General features: G+C 44.7%; 1 protein-coding gene across 1 annotated transcript; it reads left to right on the top strand.

The window, feature by feature from the left end:
* Positions 1-5535: 5535 nt before the first annotated feature.
* FZD5 (frizzled class receptor 5) lies at positions 5536-18908 on the top strand. Its single transcript, XM_072617405.1, has 2 exons — positions 5536-5657; positions 5913-18908. The coding sequence occupies exon 2, from the start codon at positions 6193-6195 to the stop codon at positions 7975-7977; it is 1785 nt and encodes a 594-aa protein (XP_072473506.1). The 5' UTR covers positions 5536-5657; positions 5913-6192; the 3' UTR covers positions 7978-18908.
* The last annotated feature ends 47 nt before the right edge of the window (positions 18909-18955 follow it).

Here is an 18955-nt window from a genome sequence, read left to right as displayed (position 1 = left end):
GTTTCTTCCATTTTAAACCTTGGTAAGAGAAAATGAATTTTTTCTGGCCATTGTTAAATTTAACTCATCTCTAAGTGACTGAGACAGCTAATGACAGCTGGGGGAAAAATGCTCAGAAACAAGGTACATTTCACATGATCTGGTCTCATTTTGGGAAGGAAACTGCATCCAGTGGTTTTGTTTGATGGTATAGAGAAAATTGTCAGCTAATCACAGTAGTCAGGATATCAAAGAGATAAACTATAATTCTTCAGTTCTAAAATAGAGAAATTTCAAATATATTAGAATAAAATAAAATGAGAAAAAATTAGAATAAAAAATTAGAATAAAATATGTATAGAGTGATGTCATAATAATTCACATTTCTATAGCACTCTAAGGTTAACAAAACACTTTCTTCACAATAAATCTGGACGATAAGTAGGTTGGACATTATCCCCACTTTACAGATGAAGAAACCAATACTCATAGAGGTTAAGTGATTTAGGCAATAAACTTAATTTCAATTCCTGGCCAAAAAAAAAAAAAATTAAGGATAATTAAATGCCCAGAGTCATACTGCTAGTAAAGGGACTGAGGAAGGATCCAAAATCAAGTGCTTCTGGCGTCAAGTCTTACACTCTGTCTATTCTAGTCTATTTGTCCTAGTGTCATTGGGAACACCTTATATATCTGGCATTGTTTAAATATTAATATACATTTATTGTCATTTAGTATTTTCTATTTCATAGAAAATCTGTTTGTGAATCAAGAGACAAATTCTATTTTGTTCCATAATGGGGACTTAGTGAATGAGTGACTTTGGAAAGTCACCTTTGGGTCAGCCTCCTCCTCTGTAAATGAGGTTAATACTCTCCTATTTGGTTATCTTGGGGAATTGCCTTCAGCTTCCAGGAGGAAAATACTCCAGACATGCCAGAAGATAACACACTGGATTGGTATTCTAACAGAAGACTTCTAAACAATAGTTGGAGAATGAAAGTAGGGTTAGCAAACCAAAAGGTGTCATTATTCCTTTTCATTCAGAAGCAAACCAATGACCACAACCGTTTTGGTCAAATTCCAATGACTAACATTTTCATTCTCCAATTTCAGCTTTGGGTATTGTTATTAGCTACCAATTTTTGTCCAGTTCCAACAAAGCAGAAGTTATTGCCCAGAACTCAGTATCAGACACCCAGGCCCTAATCTGGTATGCTCACAGTCTCCACACATTTTCCACTGAATAATGTTTCTCTTCCCTTCTTGCCTTGGCTGCTCCTCCTCTCCTCAGTTACCACTAAGAGAGTCTTTCCCTTGACCATTACTGCAGCTGTCAAGTTCACAGTCTTTCCAAAATTCAAAATATAAACATCTGTAGAAGCTTCAATAATGAAAGCTGTGCTGTAAAAGTTGAGAAGTGTTATTACTTATGCCTCCTTCATAAACAGCAATGGGTATTTGTAACTGCTTAACTTTGAGCTTGGATTTCATCAACATAATTATGTAATATGTCACACAAATTATATATGAAACAATAAATACATTTCTCCATAGAATAAATATAATAAAGGGGCAGCTATGGATAAGTGGCACGATGCATAGAGCACTAGCTCTCAGGAGGACTTGAGTTCAAATGCAGTCTCAGACACTTACTAGCTATGTAACCCTGGGCAAATTACTTAATCCTGATTGCCAGAAGAAGAAAAAGAAGGAGGAGGAGGAGGAAAAGAAGGAGCGGCAGGAGGAAGAGGAGAAGGAAGTAGAAGGAAGAAGAAGAAATGTAATAACTAAAAGGTTTTTTATACACCTTACATACATTATCTCATTTGATCCTCAATCCTATGAGGTAGGTACTACAGATATTTAAAGGATGAAAAAATGGGCTCAGAGAGATTACACCACACAGATATAAGTGGGGGAGGATTTAAACTCAGGTCTCTCTGTCCTTGTCCGAGGCTTTGTGGTATATAGTCCCATTCTTCAAATAACTTAAAATTATGTTGTAGAAATCTCATCTTTACTATAGTAATTTCTTATAAATTCTTTAAATTCAATCCCACTTAGGCAGCTAGGTGCCACAGGGGATAAAGCACTCCACCCAGCATCAGGAAGACCTGAGTTCAATTATGGTCTCAGATGCTTAACTAGCTGTATGACCCTGGGCATGTCACTTAAGTTGTGCCTCAGTTTCCTCAGCTATAAAATAGGAATAATTATAGCACCTACCTCCCAAAGTTTTTGTGAGGATCAACTAAGATATTAGTAAAGTGCTTAGCACAGTACCTGGTACCAGGTAGTTGAACTCAACTACCTGGTACCAGGTACTGTGCTAAGCTTATTCCCTTTCCACATCTCCTACGAAAATAATCTAATTCAGACAGCTCAAAATGAACAAACTGAGGCTCAGAGGACTGCTTTTGATTCTCAGTACTTAACAAATTAGAGATCATCTTTCTCGAGATAAAAATGAGTGAACAAAATGAGAACCCTAAAGTCATCTGGGTAAGATTTGTACCCAGACCCAAATTCCAGTGCTACAGTCAACTCTGGTCAACTCCAGACTTAGTCTCCAGCTCTATAATTCTCGGTGATGTCTACTAAAATCCTAGTTCCTATCTCTGCCATATCTGTAAACCATCCCCTCTCTAGTGACAGCCCCCATCTTAGGTCCAGCCCCCATCATTTTTAGCCTAGGCTAGTTCATCAACTTCCTTCTTTGCTTCAAGTGTCTCTCCCTACTCCAATCCATCCTCCACATAGCTGTTAAAGTGGTTTTTCTATAGCACAGATATGACCATGTCATGTCCTAATTCAATTATTTGAAGTGCTTCCCTATCACCTCCAGCATCAAATTTAAGCTCCAATGCTTACCACTTAAAGCTACAGGTTGTTTACACAAAGTGGTCCCTTCCTCTCTTTCCAATATTCTCCTTTCCACTTACCCCACCCCCACTGGTCCTCATATGCTATGATGCCTAGGAGGTTTTCCCTTTTCACCGTGGATTCTTAGAATCTCTGGTTTCCTTCCTGATGCAGTTCAAGAGACACCTTCGGTAAGAGGCTTTTTCCAGGCCCCTCAACGGCTGGGCTTATGCCCTCTAAAACTACCTTGTATCTCCCTTCTTTGTATTCTATTTATACTTATATGTGTACATATTGTCTCCTTAGAACATGAACTCTGTGAGGGCAGGACCATTTTTGGTTGTATCTTAGCCCTTAGCAGTGTCTGGTTCATAGTAAAATACTTACTGATTTTATCAACAGTAGAAAGGAAGCAGCTTGGGACAGTGGGGAGGATGCAGGATTTGGACATGGGAGACCGGTCTGGAAGTGGGCCTCTCCCCACCCTCCCCATGTGACTGTACCACTTTTTTCTGGACTTCGATGGTTTCCTCATTTGTAAAACTGGGCTAAATCAGGGTTCCTTAAGAACTTTTTGTGCTTTCATGGACCTTGCAAGTGAAATGGATTTAAGTGAGGGAAGGTGTGTGCAAAGTCACTAACCTCTAACTCTTCAAGAACAAACAACACGGACCAAAGTCTGCTGAAGCCAATGGATCCCTTCTGGGAATGTTTTTAAATGCATAAAACACATTGGATTACTAAGGAAAGAAGTTATACTGACACAGTTATCAATGTGTACATATGTATCTCTCTATTGATGTCCCTCTATAGAAATCTCTCTAGGTATGGATGTGTATGTACATGCATGTAGACATATAGAGAAAAAAACCGAGATGACTCGGACTCCAATTTAAAAAATTCCTGGCTTAGATGATCTCTGAAATCCCTTCAAGCTCAAAAGTCTATATTCTTTCAATGGGGAGAAGGGGGGATATTTCTTCCATTTTATAGATGGACGTCGAGACTCAATTACAGAAAGGCTAAGGACCAGATAAACCTAATCCATTAATGCACATCCAATGGATTCACTAGCCTTCCTTCCCCGAAGAGGGGGAGGGGGAAGAAAAACAAAAAGGGAAAGGCAAAAAACCTACCTCTTTCTCTGCATGTGAAAGAAAGACATCTCAGGCATGCTAAACACCTCCGAGTTCCTACCTAATTATCACTATTCAGAAGGAAGACTCTTTAGGACATTTCCAACTTGCATTCTAATAATCTAAGCAGAGAGCGCCACAACCCAGACCAGTGAGAAGTCCCAGCAGGTTGTCGCGAGTCTCCAGTGGCATTGTGCACCACCACAGGACCCCTACGGGGGCTGGGGGAGCGCTGGCGGGTATGTGTGTGGGGGGAAGCATTCCTTACCTCCCCATGGTCACCCTGATTATATTTTCCTTTGCCGGAAACTGCAATCCAGTCTCGGCGCCCACTTCGGTTCAGTTTCCAAATGCAGGCTTGTGTTCACGTTTGTTGTGTGTTCTGAGTTTTCCTGCCATGACTGGATACTACTGCTCGGACCCAGGGCTGAGGCAGCTGTTGGAGGCCTGACAGAATTCTTTTTTATTCCATCCCCAGTCTAGGGAAGGTTTGGCATTCACACACCACTGAAAGGCAGAAAGGTGGGAAGTTAAGAATAATTCTTTACCCTAGGCTTTGTTAAGGCGGAATCTGTAAGGCTCCTAATTACAAGAGGGGAGAGCCGGACCCTCAGAAGCAGCACCAGCAAGAACCGAGCAAGCCAGAGAGCAAGAGAGCAAAGCGAGAACCCCAAACCATGGGGGTGGGGCGCTGGGAAGAGGGAGGGGAGAATTTAATCTGGAGGGTTTCCCGCTCGGGATCTCAAGACCGTGAGATTAGCATAGGCTCCGCCCCTATGGTCTTCCAGGCTGGGGATTGGCGAGAGCGGCCCGGACCGCACAATTCTGGACCTTGGAGGCCAAGGCGCTGGGGCAGTAGGAGGAGACTCGGAGTGAGCGTGGCATGTGCTGCCCGTCTCGGAGGAGGCGTGGCCGTGGGCAGGGCCCATAGGAGGGGGCGTGGCCTCTGGCCGTGCTTTAGGAGGCAGGTGACAAGGGGAGGGGTGGAGAGGCCGGGCGGCCCGCAGCTAGGGTTCTTGGACTGTTTTGTCAGTCGGGGGTGGGGGAGAGCCGGAGGGCGGGGGCGGAGCCGGAGCGGAGCGGGGCAGCTGCTTCTGCCCCGGGGAAGGCTTCACCGGACGCTGGGAGGAGAGAGTGGAGCGCGCCGGGCACCGGGGGAACCCCTGACACGGAATCTACTTGCTGTGAGCCCCAAGTAGGAAAGCGGAGACAGACATCTGCGACTGCCCGTGCAGTCCCAGAGCCCCGGGTGCGAGCACGGACTGCGGACACAGCCCTCATCCCTGTTCCTCTTCCAGCCACCTCTCCCCTTCCAGGTGAAGTAGCCCAGAGCGGGGTCCGGGGAGCCCGCAGCCTTGCGCCCCGCCCCCTGCCTGCCCATCATGCTGGGAGCTGCAGGCCGGGGAGGAGGAGGAGGACACGGAGGCGTAGGAGAAGGGGAGTGACCGGCCCCCGCGGGCGTCCAGAGCCCAGCCGGTCCCCCTTCCCTGCCCTACCGCGCACACCCGCTGCCATGTGCCGCCGCTGGCTTCCGTTCCATCGCTGCCTAACTTTGCAACCTCAAAGAACCTCCCTGGGTCAGGCGCAGCTTTGAATCTCCTTTCGTGGTTTTCAGCGAAGTATCCCGGATCCAGGACCGCAGGTAGCCGGGCCGAGGTCTGCCCACGGTTCCAGGAGGTGAGAGTTGCTTGGTCGCGGGCCCCCAGTCTACTCCACCCCAGCCCAGCCCAGTCCTGAGCCTGATTCTCGTTGCGTCCGTTCTCCAGGGGGAGGAAGGGGTGTAAGGTTGGGGGGCCTCGTATTGGTCTGGCCCTGAACCCAGAGGAAGGCGGGGGAGTTGGACTCCTGGATTTAAGGGACGGCTGAACTTGTTCATAGCTTTCCTTTCTTTAATAACGAGTGTCTGTCTGTGTTTGTGATTATTGTTTTAAGATCACTGCTGCCGGAATTGGCTCCACACTCCCATCCCCGGAGCGGCGCCGGCTCGGAGCTGAAGCCCAGCCAGCGGCGCCGGAGCCGCTTCGTGGCAGCTTGTCTTGGGAGGGATTTCATAAAAGGGAAGCCAACCAACAGGTTGAAAGACTGAAGAAGGCAGCCTTACTCGGGACTGAGAAAAACTGTTCCCGTTTCTGCTGCCAGTCTTGTTTCCTGGGAGCTCTGGTGAAGGAGAAAGGGGGACGGAGAGCTGGGGTGACTCGGGAGCGGGGCAGAGATGGCTCTCCCTGACCCGGACTCGCCGCCTGGGCTGCCGGGGCCGCTGACGCCACCGCCACTGCTGTGGCTGCTGTTGCTGCCGCTCCTGGGGCAGCTGGCGGGGCGGGCAGAGGCCTCCTCCAAGGCCCTAGTGTGCCAGGAAATCACGGTGCCCATGTGCAGGGGCATCGGCTACAACCTGACGCACATGCCCAACCAATTCAACCACGACACCCAGGACGAGGCTGGGCTGGAGGTGCACCAGTTCTGGCCGCTGGTGGAAATCCACTGCTCGCCGGACCTGCGCTTCTTCCTGTGCTCCATGTACACGCCCATCTGCCTGCCCGACTACCCCAAGCCCCTGCCTCCCTGCCGCTCGGTGTGCGAGCGAGCCAAGGCCGGCTGCTCCCCGCTCATGCGCCAGTACGGCTTCGCCTGGCCGGAGCGCATGAATTGCGACCGCCTCCCGGTACTGGGGGACGCCGAGACCCTGTGCATGGACTATAACCGCAGCGAAGCCACCACGGCCCCGCCGCGGCCCTTCCCGGCTAAACCCACGCTGCCGGCCCCGCGCAGCTCGGCGTCCTCTGGCGGGGAGTGCGGCGCCTGCAAGTGTCGGGATCCTTACGTGCCCATCGTGAAGGAAACGCACCCGCTCTTCAACAAGGTGCGCACGGGCCGGGTGCTGAACTGCGCGGTGCCCTGCTACCAGCCCACTTTCAGCCCTGATGAGCGCACCTTTGCCACCTTCTGGATCAGCTTGTGGTCCGTGCTCTGCTTCGTCTCCACCTCCACCACGGTGGCCACTTTCCTCATCGACATGGAGCGCTTTCGCTACCCCGAGCGCTCGATCATCTTCCTGTCGGCGTGCTACCTCTTCGTGTCACTGGGCTTCCTCGTGCGCCTGGGCATGGGCCACGCCAGCGTGGCCTGCAACCGTGAGCACAGCCACATCCACTACGAGACCACCGGGCCGGCGCTCTGCACCGTGGTCTTCCTGCTCGTCTACTTCTTCGGCATGGCCAGCTCCATCTGGTGGGTCATCCTCTCCTTCACCTGGTTCCTGGCGGCCGGCATGAAGTGGGGCAACGAGGCCATCGCCGGCTACTCGCAGTACTTCCACCTGGCCGCCTGGCTCATCCCCAGCGTCAAATCCATCGCCGTGCTGGCCCTGAGCGCCGTGGACGGCGACCCCGTGGCCGGCATCTGCTATGTGGGCAACCAGAACCTGGACTACCTGCGGGGCTTCGTGCTGGCCCCGCTCGTGGTCTACTTGCTCACGGGCACGCTGTTCCTGCTGGCGGGTTTCGTGTCCCTCTTCCGCATCCGCAGCGTCATCAAGCAGGGAGGCACCAAGACGGACAAGCTGGAGAAGCTGATGATCCGCATCGGCCTTTTCACTGTGCTGTACACCGTGCCTGCCAGCATCGTGGTGGCCTGCTACCTGTACGAGCAGCACTCCCGCGAGAACTGGGAGCGGGCCATCACCTGCCCGTGCCCCGCGGGGGAGCCCGGGCAGCCCCGGGCCAAGCCGGAGTACTGGGTGCTCATGCTCAAGTACTTAATGTGCCTGCTCGTGGGCATCACCTCGGGGGTCTGGATCTGGTCCGGGAAGACGGTGGAGTCCTGGCGACGCTTCACCAGCCGCTGCTGCTGCCGCCCGCGGCGGGGCCACAAGGCGGGCGGGGCCACGGCCGCCCGGGACTACGCGGAGGCCAGCGCCGCCCTGACGGGCTGCAGGACTGCGGCCCCCTGTCCAGGGGCGCCCGCCTACCACAAGCAGGTGTCCCTGTCTCACGTGTAGCGGAGCCGGGCTGGAGGCACGGAATGGCGGGCCGTGGGGGACTTGTTCTGAACAGCTGATTCTGGTAGCTTTTTAACAGGTCATTTGTTTTGACTTCTTGGTGCTGCTGCTGCTGCTGCTTCACTTCGGAATTTGGGAGGAGGGAGAGGAGACAATTTGGAGGTGGAAAACAAGAAAGATAGTCCCGGGACTTCTGAGGGAATCTCGTTTTAAAATATTATTTTTTTAATATAATTTTAAAAAAAATATTCTCCTTTTCAATCCTGGATGGGTACAAGTTGCTTTTTGGCAATGGATCCTGCCTTGGCTTTGGGGAGGGGGGAGGGCCGGCTTCAAGATTCGGAGACGGGGCATTATAATTAAGATCAACTGTATCTCTTTTTTATGAACTTGTTTGTAGCCTGTTATGCCCTGAAAAAGATGTGTGTGTGTGTGTGTGTGTTTTAATGTGCACCGGGTAAGTGCACTGGAGCGGTGGGGCCAAAAGGCCTGTCTCCAATCCACACCAGTACAGTGTTGTCTTTAAGGCTATCTCATGTTTGTTTTGCATGGCTAGATGTTCCTCGAAACTGGGAAAGTGCGAAATTCTATCGAAGTGCATGTATTTAGGGTCTTCCAAAGTGACAAGGCTGTGGGGAGGGGAGATAAGGCAACTTTTCTCGAGCTTGACTGCTACATCCCAGTCTCTAGGATTAGAAATTTTGGTTCTGGTAGTTCCCTTAAACTATCTGCTGCACACTTTGGCAGGCATGGAGACTAGATTGGCTGAGTTGTATTTCAAGCTTTGTGAAACCTGTTAGCTGTTGGTTGAGTGGGAGGAACTTAAACTCAAGTGTCCTCCTCACTTAAAAGGAAAATTTGCCTAATGCCAGGAAAAGTTAAATAATTTACCTACTTCTGGAAGTACTTAGTTTGGTGGTTGCCACATAGAAAGTACGGCTTAATCTTTTTAGAATTTTAGGGCGAGGAGTGGGAGAAATATTTTAAAAAATATATTCATACGCGTTTTTCTTTGTCACAGTGATCTAAACAAACACCTCCATCTGGCCCTCCCTAAATGCATTACCAGAATACTATTTGTTAACCTGGGGGGTCGTGGCTAGGATAGTCTTAACATTGACGCTTGTGGTATACCAGGGTCCTTTTGCCTCTCTCCTGGTCTGAGTCTTCTCGTTCGTTTACAATGAGCACTGCAGTTTAAGTTATCTCTTTCTCCTCAACCACCTCCTCCTCCCCCCTTGTTCCGCTGGAGGCACTTAACAGTTTAGGTCCCTAAAGAATGCAGTCCTACCTTCCGTGGTCTTTAGAAATTTGGAAATCCAGGGGTGAGGAGCTAGAGAAGAACTTTAAAAAAAAAAATAAACGCCCCGACTTTGGGACAAGTTTAAGGCCAATTGGTTTCGGAGCTGCCTGGGTCCCAGTGAATAGCTAATTTATGACCTCTGTGTCTTTCAGACTCCACTAGTCTTTGCTGCGTAGCTTGTTGGGCAGCTACTGCCCCAGCAAGCTTCTCCCAATACTCATCTAAAATAGTTTTGTCTGGTAAGGAGAGAACAAACGAGTGTATACTTTTGCAGGTATACTGTCCCTTGGCAGTTTAAAAAGTCTATATTTGCTTTCCCAATCTAATTAATCTCTGATCAAAAGCCATCGAGGTTATTAAGCAGAGGAGGCCGGGAGACCTCTCATGATTTTTTTTTCAGACAGGACTTCGTGAGAGCTTAACTAGAGCAAACTGAATACCCAAAGCAATGAAAATTTATTCAAGTTGTCTAGGAAGCAAATTCTAATATGGGAGGCCTAGGCCATTCAGTTATTATTTGCACTAACATTACATATACACATTGGTAAAGTGAAGAAATGTATGCCAAGGCATGTTTTTCTTCCTCAGCCCCAAGCACTGAGAAATGCAGTCCCTAAGGAACAAATGTAGATGGATGGGTTTTGCCTGGGTAAAACATGGGGTTGGTAGATAGGAAGGGAATTCCAAAAATATCCTTAGGAAAAATGTGATTTCCAGACCCCTAAGTCGGTCCTCAGAATAAATGAATTCTTGTAGTGAGATCACATTTTTCTGAGGCACCAAACACAATTTTCATGTGATAAGGTCAGTCATTAGGTGCTAGCTCCCGAGTCTATACAGGTGTTCTTACTTCCGGAAAACAGAGATGAGAATCGAAGGGCTCAGAGTGTAACCTAGTTCCTGAATAGCGTGGACTAGATCTCAGAATGAAAAAGCTGTAGCCACAGAAAGTTTGGGGATTTGGGGGTGGGTGGGTGCAGGGAGGGAGTGGCATTGCTGCGTACTTTTCTCTCTTTGCTTTGAGATCCTCATCCTGGATTCTTTTGGAGAGTATTTCCCTTTAGAGTCAAAAACCTTTTCATAATTACACGGAGGAAGTACTTTTCATCGACTGTTGGAATTTCCTCCCTGCACCTGGTCAGTTTCATTTCCCACAGTATACATTAGCCTTTAGTTAAAATTGTCTCCAATTTGGGTTGGCCTTTTGTAATTTTGGATTTTCTGTATAGGAATGTAGGTTGTGGAATGAGGTGGAGAAAATGAAAAAAATCTGTTGTTTGCAAAAATGCCAAAGGCAGGCAGGTTTGCTAGGTTTTTTGTTTTAATCTATGTTTTAGTAAATGAAAACAGGTTACCACTGTAGGTGAGGACAAAACATCTTTGAAGCCAGGCAGTACTTCTAGGGTTAAATTCCTCATTCTTTGCACTTTCATGGACAGGTAAGAGTATTGCTGCTTTTAGATGAATTCTCCTACCCCCTAAAGCCACACATCCTTATCCTTTGCTAGCTGCCTTAAAAACTTGTTAGCTTTTGTCTTTTAAGAGCAAAACCTTACATGCCTTTCCCAGGTGTTATGCTGTCACTACTTTTCAAATCCATTCCTTGTGACACCATGTAGCCATCCCCTCCACATCACCTCTGCTTTAGACCCAGATGGATGTTTGAGTCACTTACCTAGGCTGGCAGACTCCTTTACCACAGGAGACCCGATGTTTTCTGTTTAAGCCCAGCTATACCCAGCAGCCTTTCCTTAGTTCAAGTCGAAGCACTATAAATCAGAGATCTTAGAGGGGCAGAATTTTCACTTTAATGACCCATGTATTTAATTAAGGTGACAGGTTTTCAGGAAGCCTATTGAATTTAAATTATTTATACTGTATTATCAGTCTGAAATTGTCTAAATTACTAGGAGGAGGTGCCTTCTTGGTTTGTCATCTATACAAAGCTCTTTCCCCTTTCTATGGATTCTGGGAACTTGTCTCCCAATTGTGTCTGTGTGTTTACAAAGTGGGACATTCATCATAATACACTGAGCCAGGGCTGCACTCATTGTACCACTGGCTGCTAGGAGAGAAAAAGCCTCCTGATTCACACATAAGGACCTTAATAGCATTCTCATGCCTGGAATGAGAATCCCAAAGCTAAGAAATCTAACTTGTATGTTTTTAATTAACTGCTACCTGAACCTTGAAAGGGCCTTGTTTACTTTTGTTTTCTATAGAAGGAGTAAAAGGCAGAAAGGAAGAAACTTTGAACATCTCGACACAATCAGAATATGTATATAAATCAGGACTGTAAACAACACACACCTCACACCTCTGGACAGGAGTCAGAGGAGTGAGGGACCCTGGCCCTGATCTCTGCTAGTCTTTCCTAATTTTCAGACAGACTGGGACATAGCAACTGGCCTACTCCAAAAGAAGGCAGTTGAAAGCCAAACTTAACAAAAGTTTGAAGAAAACAGGGTTATGGGTTCAAACAGCTACCCCAAGGAACTAAGAGGATGAGAGAAGAGCAGAATAGGAGGGGAGATTCCACTGATATGGATCCATTTTAACCAACAGTGTATGGTACGTCTTTTGAGACAGATATTGTTACAAACTATGTAAATGTAATTTTGTTTCGTGGTTGTGTGTGTATATGTATACATATATACATAATATAAATATATATTATATATATGAGAGATTTAGTGACCTTTGATACGGGTTTGGTGCAGGTGAATTAATTACTGAGCCAAATGAGGCAAACACTGAGTCAGTAGTTAGTTGAGTCCAGGGCATTAATAATTTCTTTAATAGCTATGTAACTTGGATAGTGCCTATTTCATTGCAATACAGTAACTAGCATCCTGACAAATCACATCCTAGTGAACGGGGACCACTTATCTCTGGCAGTGGGAGTTCTACACTGAAGACAATCAACTTGGATCCATAAGTTATTAACTTGAGTATAATTCTGAATCCCACTGCATAGCGAGTGGCTGTATTTTGTGCCCTGGAGTCAGTAGACAAAACAGTTTTATGTTATGTTTAGTCTGCAGACACTTATGCTGACTTTGTTACTTAAAATTTTTTTGTCTATATTTGTGAAAAGGTAAAATCATCTGAGATTTTATAAAATTATGGAGATTAGTTATTTATGAGAAAACAAAGAAATGTCTATTTTTTTCTTTGTTCCTGATTAATGTAGATCAAAATAAAAACCATTAAAGCAATGGGGAAAAAATGAGAAGATGCTGTGGAAATGAGTTTTCTCCTTTCCTTGGGAGATAGGGCCTTCTAGGAAAATCAGTGGGGCATTCTTCCTCAAAAATGGCCTGAATTCTCAATTTTCTTCTGACACTCATGGTGAATCTAGAAGTAGAACTAGGTTGTCCCTAAGAAGTATTTAAAAACTTACTGACATGAAAGTATCAAGGCTCAAAACCCCAATGATGTTTCTTAAGAATCCTTAATATTAAAAAAATCCACATGTTCATGACAAATAAGGCTTCTAACTTTATTTCTGCTATAATATATATATAAATAAATATGTATATTTATTTATTCAGGGCAACAGTAAGCTGGAAAATGTTGAAAATACCTGACAATGGATGAGTGCAAAAGCTTATTTACTTTGCCAGTCTAGGAACAAGAGATATGGCTTAAATCAAGGTCCAAGGAGGAATCTGAGTAAAGGGGGACAGAGAGCACACAGATCCATAAACCAAAAGCTAGTACCAATTCATGGGAAGAGCTATGCCAAGGAAGAATGAAGATGGTACCTCTTTGTTAACTGGCACAGCTACCTCAGTGGAGACTCGAATTACTTTCCACCAGCTGAGTCAAGTCTCGTGGGGTTTAAAAAAATCTCACAAAACCACGAAGCCATTCTAGTGCTGGGATTATTGCAAAGTTTTCCTCCTATGATTCTTTGTGGCACTGGAGGTGTTGGAGAGAAGGCAGGTGTTTCTGCAATCAAATATGTACCAAGTATTTCTCATGCTAGTTGCTGTGTGGATTATAATATGTCCCAAAAGTCTTGATACAGCTTTAATCTATTAAATGTTTATTAAGTCCTAAGCCAGTAAAGTTTAAAGCTGTACTCTGACTTTGGGGCACTGTAATAAGTATAAAACATACTGTGCTCAGGGAGCTTAGAATCTAATTTGTGAGGCAGAACAAACAGGACATGTATGAATATCAAAAGAGCTAATGCGGCATTATAGTCATCAATCAAGGTATATTAAATACCTACTCTGTGCCAGGCACTGTGGGCACAAAATAGGCAAAGGACAATCCCTGACCTCAAGGAGCTCCAAAGTTAATGGGAGAAATAACATGCAAACAAGCCATACACAGGACAAGCAGGAAATAGTAGTAGAAGGCAGGTACTAGATTAGGAAAGGCTTCCTTAAAGTGATATTTTAGCTGTCATTTAAGGAAGCCAGTGGGTGGAAATGAGAAGACAAGTATTCCTGGCATGGGAGACAGCCAGAGAGAATGCCCAAAAGCAAATGAGAGTGTCTTGTTGGCGGAACAGCCAGGAAGGCCCATGTCACTGGATCTAAGAGTCTGTGGTGGGATGAAAGGTATGACTGGAAAGGTAGGGTACCAGCTTAAGTAAAATAGTCCAGAAAAGAAGGCAATTGATGTAGGCAAGAAAAGGTGTAGGAAGGCTGGTAAAGGAGAAAGATGATGATCTTTGGGCTGAATCGTAATGAAGGAGTAGGATTTGGACAAACAACAGTAGGAAAGGGCAGGGAGAAATGCATATGCAACATTATGGTAGGAGAGGCAAGTCTGCTCATGGATACATACAATTTAGAGCTGGGAGGGAGAGCAGATCATCTAGTCCAACCGTTAAATTTTACAGATAAGGAAACTGATGGAGGAGAGATGGGGCTTGTCTAATTAAGGTCACAGAGATATCAGAGAAATATAGAGGACTATAAAGCTGAAGGACAATGTTGGCTAGATTGATAAAGCTAGGCTATTAATCCTGGGTGAGTACACAGCTATTAGTGATTTCCAAGGAGTGATGTTTAATTGGAGTCTGATGGTCACGTGCAGGGTGGGTATGAAAGAAAGAAAACCTATATTTGGACAGATGCATTTCTGTGACAGAAAAGGAAGGGGCACATGAGAAGCATTCCAAAGGGAAAAAAAATGAGAAGTGACTAAGTAGACATGGAAGGTGAAGGAAAGATGAGCAAAAAGTCCATTTTGAGCCCAAGTGATTGGAAAATGATCAAGTAATTAGATGTTTAGAGGGGAAGATGGGTTGGTTTTCAACATCTTCATTTTGAAATAATTACAAGACATTGAAGTTCAGTAAGCATTTGGAAAATGTCATTAGACTCGGCAGGGAGGGGGCACAGAGAAAGAAGCTTTAATAAGGTCCTTTCCAGTTTTGAAATTGAAGTATTCTACATGACTAGTGATAGAACAGGAAGTCATATGCAGGGGTGATAGTTAATGCCTGGAAGACAGCTGAGTTCTCTAAGGCAGAGTACAGACCAGAAGGACAAAGCTAGAAAATGCTCACAGTTAAGGGATGAGGAGGAGGATCCAATGTGTGAGTTCAGGGAGAAAAGGGGAAGAAGAATGTGCAATGCTAAGGTAAAAGTTTCAAGGAAAGAATGGTCCACAGTGACAAATTCAGCAGAGAATTAGAGAAAGGGCTGTTTCAACTTGCAAGAACATTACTACAAACTTCCTGAAATGCAAGCAGAGAGGTGGCAAATGGAAGCCAGACTGCCACAGAGAAGTGGGTAAGGAAATAGAAACATCATGGATGGGAGCCACACTGGTTGGAATGTGTCAGTATAGTAGTGACTAGAGGGAGTTCAGCAGTATAACTGAGCTTTTATCAAGATTGGGGAAACCACACAGGGAGATCAGTTAAGGTGGAAGAGAAGAAAACAACGAATGTAGGACTAAGCTTCTTCAGAAGTTAGGGTTGAATTGGGGAGAACATTCGTTCGGTAGTTGGAAGAGGTTAGCTGTAGAGTGAAGAACAGATCTTTGAAATGCGGAAAGGGCAAGGGGACAGTGGTAGCAACAGATATGTTAAATTAGGGATGAGGATACAGCAGAGAATCATTTCTTGAGCTGGAAGGTAACTTGAGGTCATGTAGTTCACTCCCCTCATTTTACAGATTGGAAAATGTAGTCCTTAAAGAGGTGAGATGATTTGCCCCAAGTTACACAGGTAGTAAAGATGACAAGCTGGGAAGATCCAGGCTTCTCCCCACTGTCTTGCAGACGGGAGAACTTTCCCCTTGGGTGGCTTCCCATCTTTTCAATGGAGATCACTTGCCTCAAGTGATGGAGCAGATGTATTAGCATCAACGCGGGGAGTTTATCAGCCTATCAGAACTGTTAGATAGTAGGGCAAGGGTGTAAGCAAGCTGGACAGCATGACTGAACCTTTTCTCAGCATCCTCTGGGACCCAGTAGCAGGAAATTTGGACAAGAGGACTAACGAGTGAATCAGCATTGGCCCAGTGGCCAATGGATGGCTACAAGGGCAAAGGAGTCAGGTGAAGTGAGAAGGGCACCAACCAACTATATAGAGTGGGAAGCAAGATGGAGAATGAGAGGAATTTGTGGTAAGAACCAAGAAGCCTGAGTTCTAGGAAGCCACAAAGGGGGCTGTGTGTGAGAAGGTGGTAGAATGAGGGTGGATGGCAGCTGCTGATAACAAATGAAAACATAAGATACTTCACAGAAAAGAACTCTAATTTTAAAAGTAAGTCCAATAATGTGTACATTACAGAATTGTGCAGTACAAATTTGTGCACCTTCTTAATGATTTTTAACCGAGGTGTCTTGCAGTAGATACTAGTTACCCTGTATTTTGCCCTATAATTTACACCTTAAGTGGTTCCACAGGCACCAATAAATTTTCTTAATCTCATGCTCAAAATTAGTAATATTCTGATCAGATTTAAAGTAATCAATTATTCCATTTCATTGTTTGCAAAGTTTTCTTAGCAATACTCCATTTATCTGCAAAGTCTTATCTTGCAATTTCTTTACAACTCTAGTTTCCCAGATGGCCTTCCTGATGCCCAGAGCCTAAATCACAAACAGGTGTTCTTGACATTTATGCCAACTCTGAAGTCCTTGTTCTCTCACCTGCCAAAGCCACTTTAAATAGTTTTCACTTGAAATCGCCTTAGAAACCAAACAGATTGTGCCTGTGAGCTAAGGGAAGGGCCAGGCCAAGCAGCGTCAGGAAGTGGTAGGCAGAATATTTAATAATTTAATCCTTAGCTTGTTGATAGATTTTGGGTTTCATCTAAAGATTAAGCCTAGAAACTAGCACTTCACTCAGGCAATTCCAGCCAGGTCGCTGTGTATTCAAGAATGCAGCTCTGGGGTCAGAGAACAAATCAAAACTTTTTTCTTAATGTGGTTAGGAAGAAGGGCCAGGTGAGAACTTCTTTTAGTAGCAACATAGGCTGGACATGTTAACTGAGCTTCCCCTCCAAGGGCCTAAAACATGAGAATAAATCAGACACTTGTTTGTCACCTTGCCCAGCTAATGGTGATATGCAAGTTCTTGACAATGGGAACACTTGGGTTTGAAGTGGGAACGGTCCTGTTTTGCCTGTCCTTTTTTTCAAGTGATTACAATCCTGGGTTTGAATTGTTCTCATGGAACTCAGGCTGCCCAGAAATATGAGGACATCTCAGTAACAACCATTTTCACAAAATCATATTTTGGGGGATTATAGGCACATCCATCTCACAGAAGAATGTTCCTGAGATTTGTACTTCATCGTACATTTCCCAGCTACAAAACCTTGGAACACGCAGGAAGATACTACAGTGTCTTCTCCAGCTATGACATGAGGCTGACCTCTTGGGTTGCCCTTTTGTACAGTTGTAATCATATGCTAGAGCCCACTTACCCAAACCTTTACTAATCCATTTCGGGAAATGGTTCGGTTCCTGTTGAGAAATGAAGCAAAAGAGAGATAAAATGCCACATTATTAAATGACACACTTTCAGTTAGAGTGCTACTTATGCTAATGCCTACCTGACCTTGGTCATCCCCTTTCCCTTGGACTTAACGTGTATTTGGATTACATGTAATTATTTATCTTTACTCTCCTAGTCACTGGAAATCTAAAACCTAAAATGGTCAGACTAATCCATAATTCTATACTATGAAAAACAGCATCAAATCGGAGTCTGAGTACTGGAATATCAATCACTTGTTTGATTTTGCAGTTTTAATGGTACAGATATCATGAATTAATGAGGTTTTTAAAAACATAACAGTAGAGTGGAAATTGGTCAGATTTATCATTTATCATTCATATGAGGTCCAGCTACGTCAGCTGTTGATTCACAGACTTGTCTTCAGCCACCCTAAGCACCAAGCAAGAAGGCAGAATATCATAATTTAGTGATAATTTTTTAAACTAAACAGCTCTAAAAAATATCCTAAATCTCCCAAGGAGACTTTAAAAGGAAATTCAACCTCTTCCACCTGTGTACTTCCTGGGTACATGACCCTTTTATAACCCTCTCCCCTGCCCCGAGTATGAGAGAACACTATGTAAAATAAATCTAGTGCTTGCTATTGTCAATTTTTCATATCCTAAGTATAGTTTAAAATAGAATTTTGGGGACTGAAACACAGAAATATCAATTTCTTTAGGGCAGGGTTAAGGGAAATTTCTTGATGGTTTTTCACCATTCCTGTTATAGTAGAATGGCCTTTCTAAAATTCATGATTTCCAGGACTATTTTAAACCTTTGATTCATGAACAATTCTACACCTTGAAAACTAATTAATCTTTCAAAACCAATTCTTAGCCTTAACACTGACATCAGATAATTCATGGAGCTCATTCATCTCCCCCCATAGGTTAACGCTATGTTAACAACCACCACATTTATCTAATTCTATAGAGAGTTTGCAAAGTACTTCTCCAGGTTTCATTTGAACCTCTCAAAAAGCTTGTGAGGCAGGAACTATCATATTATCACAATTTTACAGATAAACTGAAGATCCCACAAGTTTGGAGGCTTGCTGATGGTCATACAACTATCAAAAGCAGAATCTGAGCTTGGATCTTATGACATGCAAGCCTACAATCCTATCTGCTATGCCACTAGCCTATCACAATGTTGGAGTTAACAGTGACATGCAACATAAAGGATCTAATCATTAAAATGCCAGTTCTTTATTACTGATCCAGTAGTACATTCTAATGGCCTTGGTGGGAGGGGAGACTGTGAAGATGTCTCAGTCAAACCACAGCAGCTGGGGGTAGAAAGATGGCTGGACTTGGAGGGCCCTTGATTAGACAAGGCATTTGACTTCCGAGTCTCATTATGTGCATCTTTAAAATAAGGGAGCCGTACTACTAGGCAGCCTCTCGATTCCATGCAGATGCTCATATCTCATAAGGCATTCTTTCAACTTCTTTAAAGAAAAATGTACACCAAACTATCTTCAGATCTTATCTGATATATCTTACACATTTTACACAATTTATATAGCAAAATGTTCCTTTGCAAAATGACAGAAGTAAAATACAGTCTGAATATGAGAACCAATTATATGTAACGAAGCATGGGTCAAATGGATATTTGTGAATAAACATACTGGAAGTTTGAAAATGCTTTTGGAACACTCTGTTAGGTTCAAAGAATGAAAGAAAATGAAT

Source organism: Notamacropus eugenii, chromosome 6 (genome assembly GCF_028372415.1).
Source record: "Notamacropus eugenii isolate mMacEug1 chromosome 6, mMacEug1.pri_v2, whole genome shotgun sequence".
Taxonomy (NCBI): domain Eukaryota; kingdom Metazoa; phylum Chordata; class Mammalia; order Diprotodontia; family Macropodidae; genus Notamacropus; species Notamacropus eugenii.
The sequence above is the reverse complement of the archived record's forward strand: the minus strand, read 5'-3'. Positions and strand labels throughout refer to the sequence as shown.